The sequence below is a fragment of the Chanos chanos genome, chromosome 1, assembly GCF_902362185.1.
Source record: "Chanos chanos chromosome 1, fChaCha1.1, whole genome shotgun sequence".
NCBI lineage: Eukaryota > Metazoa > Chordata > Actinopteri > Gonorynchiformes > Chanidae > Chanos > Chanos chanos.
The window spans coordinates 39873219-39883393 of record NC_044495.1 but is presented as its reverse complement, the minus strand read 5'-3'; the positions used below and the strand labels follow the sequence as shown (position 1 = coordinate 39883393).

At 38.5% G+C, this 10175-nt stretch overlaps 2 protein-coding genes across 4 annotated transcripts; one reads left to right on the top strand and one right to left on the bottom strand.

Moving 5' to 3' along the window:
* Window positions 1–768: 768 nt before the first annotated feature.
* Window positions 769–3920, bottom strand: cpa4 (carboxypeptidase A4). Its single transcript, XM_030775853.1, has 11 exons — window positions 3856–3920; window positions 3445–3526; window positions 3096–3230; window positions 2860–2958; window positions 2560–2661; window positions 2342–2440; window positions 1944–2065; window positions 1737–1828; window positions 1341–1540; window positions 1074–1158; window positions 769–956 (listed from the first exon to the last, which is right to left on the bottom strand). Exons 1-11 carry the CDS (start codon window positions 3918–3920, stop codon window positions 769–771), a joined length of 1269 nt encoding a protein of 422 aa, XP_030631713.1.
* A 1365-nt stretch (window positions 3921–5285) lies between these two features.
* atp6v1e1a (ATPase H+ transporting V1 subunit E1a) lies at window positions 5286–9651 on the top strand. Of its 3 annotated transcripts, XM_030769507.1 has the most exons (9): window positions 5286–5442; window positions 5811–5876; window positions 6237–6346; window positions 6512–6578; window positions 6823–6912; window positions 7351–7419; window positions 7772–7866; window positions 8536–8623; window positions 8948–9651. In XM_030769507.1, the coding sequence occupies exons 1-9, from the start codon at window positions 5410–5412 to the stop codon at window positions 9008–9010; spliced, it is 681 nt and encodes a 226-aa protein (XP_030625367.1). In that variant the 5' UTR covers window positions 5286–5409; the 3' UTR covers window positions 9011–9651. The 3 variants fall into 3 exon arrangements, with proteins under 3 accessions (XP_030625367.1, XP_030625375.1, XP_030625383.1); XM_030769515.1 differs by lacking the exon at window positions 5811–5876; XM_030769523.1 differs by lacking the exon at window positions 6823–6912.
* Window positions 9652–10175: the final 524 nt, after the last annotated feature.

The window sequence follows — 10175 nt, the reverse complement described above, 5'->3', positions numbered from 1 at the left end:
ACACTCTTCAGCCAATCAGAGATTGTATTTAGTTGGTCTACAGCAGGACCATGGCCCTCTAGGACTGGATTTTGACCCCTGTCTAGCCTGTCTGCTGGACTAAACTAAACTGCTCTTTAGGTGTCAGTAGAGTCAAACTGTTAGAACTATCCATCAAATCCATGCACGATAATGTATTGTCTTTAAATTCTGAGAGTTGTATCAGAGACTATCAACACGCTGAGTTGGTCTTCCCCTCCTGACATTGGACAATCAAACTATTACATTAAGATACAAACATAAAATCAATGGATTGTTGAATGAGTTGAATATAACAAACTGTACTACATGCAAGCACAGACAGAAAGTACATCAATAGGATCAATAAAACTGGATGAAATACTTTCCTCTATTTAAAGTGAGAAACAGACAAATGGCCCAAAACAGTTAAATTCAAACACTTGACCATTTTGAACTCTTGAGTTTGTTTACAGTGCTGAACTGAATGAGCTGTACAGTATGTGAATCCCATTTGCATTACAGGGTTTGTATGGGAGTATAGACGCTCAACAATGTAGTTAAAACCCTCTGATTTTGGATATCTGGAGTATTTGATATTAGAGATAAGCATGTCTTGAGGTTCAAGGCACGCTGGTGGACCAGTGTGACAGCTGCAGTCAGCATTATGTTTTAAAAAATGATTCCGTTTTGAAAATTTTCATGGAAAACAGACAACGGGACAGTTTGACTTAGAAGTCTTTATTAGCCAAAGCTTAAGCTGCTGTTCCCTTAATAAGGATGGTCACGAACATACTCCATGATGTGCTTAAGGGCCAGCCACGTCTCAGATGCTGTTGGAATGATCTGAGTGGATGGGAGGAGGAAACCATAGCGACCAGTGTCACGCAGCTCAAAAGCAAAGGAGTACTTAATGCCGAGGTTGTAGGACCAATCAATGCTTCCGCCACTGGCTTGATCTGTGACAGGAAATGTTATATATATTTCATTTCTGTACATTTCATATTGTTTTGGGGTCAGCTGGCATGTTTTGTAATAATTGTGACAGGCCTGCGTATGATAAAACCAATACTCACAGATGATGTTGCAGATGCTTCCCACTTGGTAGGAGGTCCCATACAGAGAAGAAAGAGCCTTGACTGCTGCTTTTCCCACAGAGTCCTATAGTAACAGTGTCAAAAACAAACAGGAATACTGAACTACCACAGACTTAAACATTACTACATTCTCAATATTTATCATTAGTTTATTCTTATATGGCCAATAAGGAACAAGTTTTGAGTGGTAACTGGTAACAAATCATTAAAATCTCAGGAAGTTGAAAAGGAAATGAGAGCACTTACAAGTTCAGCCTGGTGAGGGATGCTGGAGCAGGTGTATCCATAGGGATACATGAGGAGCTGAGAGTAGGCGTGGATGGAGATGAAGGATTTGAATTTACCATGGTTCTTGATGAGGTTCACCACATTCTGAACCTCAATCTCAGAGTGAGCGTAGGGGCCGTGGTAAGAATCAGAGCAGGGGTACTTACTGGCACCAGGGCCTGGGTGGACATGAGTACACAACCAAAATTGAAACAGCATGCTGCTAAGGAGAGTAAGCGGCTTTTAAACTTAGTGATGGAAGTCCTCAATCAGCTCAAAAGTATGATATGTGCATTGTTTCTGTGCTCTAAATGTAATATTAATCCATGTATAACTGTCTCATTGACAACCAGCGGTAAGATTACAGATACATACCACCAAAACCAGCATCCCAGTTCCTGTTGGGGTCAACACCTACGCATGTGGAACCAGCATTCCTAGAGCGGGTCTTACGCCACATGCGGTCCTAAGAGAAAAAAAAAATTTCAGGGGGTCAAGAGATTTGAGCATTGCCTATTTACACTATTGCTCTTGAAAATAATTGATAATCTACGAAGCAGATCATTCTAATAATAGGACAAACAGGGACTCACGGAGGTGTGGGTGTACACGTATCCATCGGGGTTGGTGACAAGCGAGAAGTAGATATCCATTTTGCCCAGAAAAGATGTAACAGAGGGATCTACACCATAATCGGTGGCAATCTAAAGAGTAAATTCATAAAAATCTGTAACTGTTGTCACAGCAGTCTTAAGTAATTTACATGACCCAAAGAAAAAAGAAAAATTAGTTAAAAAAAAATATTGCAGATATATTTCAGAGGAGGACACGTTGAAAGCAGGGTTTCTGTGCTCTGATGTTTTAAATAAAGTTTTAAAAGGCAAAGTACAAGAAGGGCATTTGCTCAGTGACTTAGCTCAGTGAGTGCATGTTCTGGACACTGTACACTGATGTATACTAATCCCATCTGGGTCTCTTACCTTGTTGGCCATCCACACAGCAGAGGCTACGGAGACCCACTCTCTGGAGTGGATTCCGGCATCAACCCAGATTGCAGGACGGTTTGCCCCAGTGCTGAACTGAAATCACAGCCCATTACAGATGCACCAAACTCAGAAGTGAATTCATATCTGTACATGTGGCTGCTCATTATTTTAATAAGCCAATGAAATGACAATCAAAAATACATATTTCTCACCTTGAGGACATACATGGGGCGATTTTCATAGGAGTTTCCAATATTCACTTTTGAGACCAGATTAGGATGAGCAGCAACAAGAGTGTTCATCCAATCATAAATCTATGAAGGTGGGATGTGTAAAGGCACATTGAAAATCCATTGTAATCCACTTAGCTACAAATGTGCTTTTGATTTTCAGTTAAGAATTACAAACACTGAGGAAAAAAGTTTTCTCTCAAGTTTTTGGACATTTCTGTGTGTCGAAGAAATTTTGGCAAAATACATGTATGCATTGGATGATTTTAAATGTGCACTCACGGTATCTAGTGTGTGATAAGCTGCAAAGTTGAAACTCTTTGTATTGCGTTCCTTCATGGAGTTCTCCTCCACCTCTGCCTGCTCCTTATCCAAGAGTTCCTAAAACAGCGCAGGTTGGCATATTTTTACAACAGCCTCCGGGTGTCATTTACATTTCATATCTTCTCAGATGATTATATAAGTGGCTTTTTTTTGTCATTATAAATATCAATGATTACTTAATCTGTTGTTCTCACCTGCACATTGCTGATCATAACAGTGAAAGGGACCTTGTTTTGAGTAAGGAAATTCGTGGTGGCGTAAAGACTTGAAGTGGGGACATGGATGTCGACTGGCACACCAGGGGACACTGGATGAGTCCAGAAGTCCAGCTAGAGGACACAAGAATACTGAATATGAGCATTCAAGGCATTTTGTGCCATGTGCAATGTAATCTCTTTCCACTATGCTGTGGCAATGAGTGACTGGCAAGGGAGATGTTTTGCTTAGATGCTATGAATTGTTTTACAAAGCATATCCCAATACCATATGCATCTAAATACTGAGCATACTGACAAAGGCGAAGTTATGAGAAAATCAACATACCCCCCAGTACTGATCTCCTTCGAGCTCTTTCAGGTATTCAACATGCTCATCGGATTCTGGACTGGCTCGAAGAACTTGGTGTCTTGAAGAAAAAGAAAAAAAAAAAAACACACAGGAGAGACAGTGATTAAAGTGACTGACAAAAAAAAATCAAAGTTCATTGGCCAGTGGAACAATGCGTGTAACAGCATAAACTGACAGTGAATTGTTGATTCAATTTGTGCACCAAGAGCAGAATTATGTGCACAGAAACTGAATGAAAAATACTGTAATTTTCATGCTTTTTTCTCACTATTCCTTTTGGGATATTCTGATAGGATCACTGGACAAAAGAACTGTGGCAGTAAAACATCAAATGTAAAACATCTGCTTTGAGATCTGTTTCTTTCTATGAACTTCAGTTAAACTTACCCAATAAAGAGCTTCTTGCTATGGGCTATTGCCAGCAGGGCAAAGATGAATACACACGCTCTCATCTTTGCTTTGATGGGGACAGACTTGCCTGTGGTTCACTTTAACCAAGGCTGACAGCTCTTATACTCCGAGTAACATATGTTGGATTCTCAGCAGTATCTGCTGTTTATGCCTGATACAATGATTCATTTTTTTTTTTCTTTTTTCTGTCTGCTGTTGGCATGTTTAACCAGCTGGAGACTGCAGTTTGTTTCCCTGTCCAAGTTATTACAATGTTTTTTTAAAGAAAGCTAAAAATTTATCTCTCCACTTTAGCCTTTAGCTAGCTATGACTTTCCTGGTACAGGCCTAAAATTCTTTTTTGCTCTTTGCCTTGCACTTATGCACTGCTGCACTTTTCTTAAATGTTGTATTTTACTTGATTTTCTGCAGTCTATGAATTCTTTTTTTAACTGTATTTTTATTTTATTTTATTGGGTCTTATTCCCCATCTTATGTTCTATCTTATTCTCCCTGTTTTTATGTTCATTCTGTGACTATTTTCATGTGAAGCACTTGGTGCATGTAATTTATTTATTGTAAAGCACTTTGGGCTGCATTTCTTGTATGAAAGGTGCTAGACAAATAAAGTTATTTGTTGTTGTTGTTATTATTATTATTATTACTAAAACGGTCTTGGACCCAGTCAGTAACTTTTTCTCAGATACTGTCATTATACGGTCATTCATATTTTCCTAATACTCTTTATACAGTTTTCTTCATTGTTTTATCCAACATATGACATAAAACGACAGGTATTCAGTTAAAGAGTATGGCTTGTATATGGAAATCTGATACATATTTATTTCCCTAATTCTGGGAGGCAAACTGAATGTTTCATCGTGTGCATATTGTTCCATACATTGCAGTTTGTGGAGAAAGTTGGAAACATTTTGTATGTTCGCAACTCGTTTGTGTCCACACCATGAAACTCACAGTCAGCATCCTGCGTTGACACTAGTGATAACATGTGCTTTCTCCAGCTCTTCTAGATAAGGTAAAACAAAATTACAGGACGCACACTGTGCAGCTTTCTAAAGTAACATGCTAATTCCTGGAATTGTCTAAAAATTTTCCAGGCTTGCATAATTTAAGATGTTATTTTTCCCGCCCAGTAAAATTATGATGTAATGATAAATACCATTTTGACAAAAATCTAAAGTCTAATATTCATTCCCAATTCTTATTCTTTTAGATGCACAGCAGACTCAGAAGGGAAATTTAACAGCGTACTTTCTGAAGGTTATGTAAATGTTGAGGAAATTTAGTTGGACCTCTTAGCAACGAATACGTTTACTAACCCGGAAGTCAGTATCATGTGATACAGCAGACACACATCCTCGTCAGGTGATCAAATGTGACATTTTCAGGAACTCTCTTAAGTTGTTTCTGAAGTGCTGATCAGATTTTTTGTTTGCTTTGTTTAGACAATCACGCTTTTTCGTTTTAACATAAAGTTGCATTAACTCATTCAGACTTTTGTAGAAGTGCTAACTGACATTAAGAATCGCCATGGCGCTCAGCGATGCAGATGTACAGAAACAGGTAAGCTAACCAACTAACTCGGCGTCATAACTTTGGGCATACTGGGCCGTCTCTGGTACTAATCAACATTACAACTTCACCATTTGGTCCTATGGTTTTATGTGACTTACTCGCTGTAGTCGATGACATCGTCATGTTATTCAATTGTGTAAACACTCGGCTCACGTATACATTCATGGTTTTAAACCTAACCTAACTTTTACCTGAATTTCCATGTGCAACGTTTGAATTCTCAGAGTTTGAAACTTTTCCGTTGCCATAACTGTCCTAACTTTGCATAAATTTTGATGCAGTAGATACATTGGCACAATACACTCTCTCTCTCTCTCTCTCTCTCTCTCTCTCTCTCTCTCTCTCTCTCTCTTTAGATCAAGCACATGATGGCTTTCATTGAACAGGAGGCAAATGAAAAGGCTGAAGAAATTGATGCTAAGGTAGCGTGAAATTGCCTTAGTGTTTGTACCAGACAACAATCCTAAGAGCAAAGAGAGAGATAGTCTTTCACTCCCTCTTCTTTTTGAGAAACCCTAGAATACAGAACTGATCCCAGAGCCATTGCACAGGGTTTTTCTTAAGACTTGGGGAAGTGTACCTCAGTGGTGTATTAATGCCTGCTGATACTTTCAACATTCCAGATCAGTTTTATTTGACGTCAGCAAAGCAGAAATGGGGAAGGAGGGTCATTTAAGAGTACTGTTGAGAGGGGAATCTTTCAGTCTTTAAATATGTATTGATCCCAGACCAGTGCAGGCAGCTTTGTGTTACATGTTGTCTGTGTTTGTCTATGTCCACAGGCAGAGGAAGAGTTTAACATTGAGAAAGGACGACTTGTCCAGACCCAGAGGCTTAAGATAATGGAGTACTATGAAAAAAAAGAGAAGCAGATTGAGCAACAGAAAAAAATGTAACTTAATGGGGTTTTTTTTGTTGTTGTTGTTTTTTTTTGCTTGTTTTCAAAAGAAAAATGCATGACCTTGTGTCACTTTTTTGGGAAGTGTGGTGATCAAATGCATAAAACTCTTGTGTTAATGCTTAACTGCTGTGCCACTCAACTTTGTCTGTTCCACAGTCAAATGTCTAATCTGATGAACCAAGCCAGACTGAAGGTGTTGAAAGCCCGTGATGACATGATCACGGTATGGGAGACTTCTCTGAGAGTACAGATCTCTCTCGCTCTCTGACTCTGTCTCTCTCCCTGTCTTTTTCCACCCCCTCTGTCTTTCTCTTTTTCTTGCTCTCTCTCTCTCTCTCTCTCTCTCTCTCTCTCTCTTATTCTCTCGCTGTCTCTTTCTTTCTGCCCTTCTCCCTCTCTTTCTTTTTCTCCTCCTTTCTCTCTTTCTCTCTCAGGATCTAACACTCTACATTTCACTTTTTTTGCAGGATCTTCTGAATGAGGCGCGGAAACGTTTGGCTGAAATTGCTAACGATCCAGCTCAGTACCCGTCTCTGTTGGAAGGACTTGTCTTACAGGTAAAGACAGTTATGAGCCCTGTCATCTGTCTGCCTGCCTCTCTCAGAATCAAAAAAGTGCTCTATGTTTTATCTTCCCTTTCATGATTTGAGGTATAGATCCAATCATTCATTTTGACAGGTAAAAAGGATGATAAATATCTAAGAGGCAGACTTGTGCTTATAGTAGTTGCCAAGGTGACCTGAAGGTGATTGGTCAACTGTACCGACTAGTTATTGTTTTGGTATCTACCAACAATGTGTTTAAAGCTACAAACTGGTCATTAAATTAATTTTATGGTCAAAGAAACATCTATAGTACACTGCAACCAAAGGATGGTTTGATTGATGGTAAACTGCATATTCATTGCATATTCATGTAAAGAGTTAAAACTGATGTCTGATATGACAAGGTTAATGGGGTCACTGCAGTTACCACATTCTCACCCTCATTCTCAGGGTTTCTATCAGCTGCTGGAGCCTAAAGTGGTAATCCGCTGTCGTAAGCAAGATTTGGCCTTGGTGCAGGTAGGCAGGATTTGTCCCCCGCTGTGTTCTCTCAGCATTATGCCTGTGCTGTTAGCTGTATCGGTGATCTTTGCGTGGACCTTCATGAAGTTGTTCAGGTTTATAAATAGAAGTATATATGTTATACAATAGAAATGTCTTTGTTTACGTGTGTGTGTGTGTGTGTGTGTGTGTGTGTGTGTGTGTGTGTATATATATAGAGAGAGAGAGAGATAAATGTATGTATTATACATAGATAGATAGATAGATAGATATGTTTGTGTGTGTGTGTATATATGTGTGTGTGTGTGTGTGTATGTATGTTTTTTATTTTTATTTATTTATTTTTTGGTGGGGATGTTTTATGACTTAGGCTGCAGTTCAGAAGAATATCCCCATCTACAAAAACACTGTGAAGAGTAACATTGATGTCCAAACTGATGAGAACAACTTCCTCTCCCCGGACATGTAAGACATTTCGGAGCAAATTATTATTTTAATTTTTTTGGTAGTACCTCTCCATTATGGTACATGACTATTCAAGCAAGTGATTATTCAAACAAAATCACTTCAAACAAGTCAAACTATGTAGCAGATGGTACTGTGTTAACTGATATTGTGTTAATGAGCTATCTGTGGAGAAGACAATGTTTTATTCACATTATCTTCTCTGTCATAATATTTTTGATTATTCCAAGGGACCCAAAATACATATTCTGTGCTTTCTATATTATTGTTATCAATACTAGCAAGACTCTACAGTGTGACCATTTCACTCGCATGTGCGAGTAAAAATGTTGGTGTGCGAACATGAAAAAATATTTAGGCGCATTACAGAAACCCTAAGAAGCCATGAATTTACAATTAATTTAGATTCCGTTTTCTCGTGATAACATTGTTACTTTGCTTTGTTTTGTTTTGTTTTCTGTCATTATCACGAAATAACAAAACTTTGTTTTCTCAAGATAACGACATAATTAATTCGAGATCTCAAGAAAACAACTTAATTATGTCGTTATCTCGAGAAATGTGAAATGGTCGCACTTGAGCCCTGAGATATAACTCTGTAGTTGTATATGACAGGCTCTCTATGTTAGGGTGTTTAATCAGTGCTCTGTAACATACTGTCTTCTTCAGCTCTGGAGGTTTGGAGATGTATAATGCCGATGGGAAGATTAAGGTGTCCAATACCCTGGAGAGCAGGCTAGACCTCCTAGCACAGCAGGTAGGGCTGAGGGGGGGAGTCTGTGGACGAGTCTGGAATTGGATGACAAAATTTGAATTTGAAATGACCAAAATTTACTTGTAGAGAGAGCACATCAGGAAACACCATAATGACAAAGTCAAAATCAAAGTCCTTTCCCCTCTGTTATATATCCAACAGTCCTATCAGGCTATGTTATCTATTTCAGGTTATGTCATCTGTCTCAAAGAAAAATGGTTCTTTGATGTTTTCATGAAGCTGATAGAAGTTGATAGACGGGCGGTCAGCTGTCTTACACAGTTTATTCTCAACATTCTTCCCTCTTCCTTTCTACCTTACTTGTAGATGATGCCAGAAATCCGAGTGGCTTTATTCGGTCCCAACCAGAACCGCAAGTTTATGGATTAATGGACTGTTCTGTTCGTCAGCTGTGGAGGACTGAGTCAAGGGATGCGTACAACTACGAACAACCTACAAGATGTGAAACTTTCATCTCTTGTCAACTGTCGTATAAGAGACTTTGTTCCTTTGTGTTGTTTATTTAAAAACAAACTGTTTAAACTCAATTCAGAAGAGTTCGTTTTTCTATGATTTGCCTTTTTTTTTTTTAATAACTCTGCCTTATGAGGACTCGCCTACCTTGCAGGATTGCACAAAAACTCAGGCTCTTCAATCCGTACATTCTCCTGTATCTGTCAGCCTGAGTCTTTCATTGGCCAATGACAGAATGTGCCTGTTTACTAGTTAGGTTGGTGATGTTGTTTAATAAACATCAGATATAACTGTTTAAAACGTGTGATTGTTGATTTATTTTTAGCCTTGGGTCAGTCTTTGTCTGTGCTTCTACTGAGGTTATGAACACTTTTGTTCTAATGTTCAGAGAGTCCGTCTAGCAGTGCTTCAGCCTTAAAACTGTTTGAAGTATCCAGTTACAATCCAAATAGCTTTGTAACTGTTTGTGCTCACCTTTTGTATTCTTTTTTTTTTATCCTTGTTTGTTTATCACCTGGTTTTCATCTGTCTCCTCAAACTGTTAACTGCCTGTAGACTCTGCCTGTAATTTTTTTTTTTGACCAAGTTTAGATATTGGATGTCTTACAAACTGACTTATGTACAGGAAACCAAATGGTTAACTGTTGTGTCTTCTTTTGGGTTTGGGCGTGTTTTCATGTTGCATTCTAATTTAGACGAATCAATCAAATATATTTTATTGCTATTTTTGAAGCATTTCAGTCAGGGTGAAAGGTTATGCAAAAAATGAATTTGTTACAATATAAACAAAATCAAGATATAAACAGAATAGCCATTGTGTTTCCAGTTTGTTCTTTCCATTCCATAAGCATAAAAAAAATAAAGAAAAAGAGAGAAGGAACAAAAAAAAAATCAGAAAGGAAAACTAACCATTTCTATAAACAGAATCAGTGAAATAGACATCGTATCAAAAGAGTGGTTCCCAGTTTGGGATACTATTGCAGATGACTTACTGCACCCCTTTGGGTACTTGTGGCATTACATTGTGTCCTACAGTATACGATGTCTAATAGGCCTGTTGAGACCAAGTCACCTCTGTTTT

Excerpts from the sequence above, each read along its gene's own strand:
- cpa4 (XM_030775853.1), bottom strand. The coding sequence starts at position 3,920 with ATGAGAGCGTGTGTATTCATCTTTGCCCTGCTGGCAATAGCCCATAGC. Across the intron at positions 3,527-3,855 it reads AGCAAGAAGCTCTTTATTGG|ACACCAAGTTCTTCGAGCCA; the intron begins GTAAGTTTAACT and ends TTTTTCTTCAAG. Across the intron at positions 2,441-2,559 it reads GCCCCATGTATGTCCTCAAG|TTCAGCACTGGGGCAAACCG; the intron begins GTGAGAAATATG and ends CTGTGATTTCAG.
- atp6v1e1a (XM_030769507.1), top strand. The coding sequence starts at position 5,410 with ATGGCGCTCAGCGATGCAGATGTACAGAAACAG. Across the intron at positions 7,420-7,771 it reads AAGATTTGGCCTTGGTGCAG|GCTGCAGTTCAGAAGAATAT; the intron begins GTAGGCAGGATT and ends TTTATGACTTAG. Across the intron at positions 7,867-8,535 it reads AACTTCCTCTCCCCGGACAT|CTCTGGAGGTTTGGAGATGT; the intron begins GTAAGACATTTC and ends TGTCTTCTTCAG.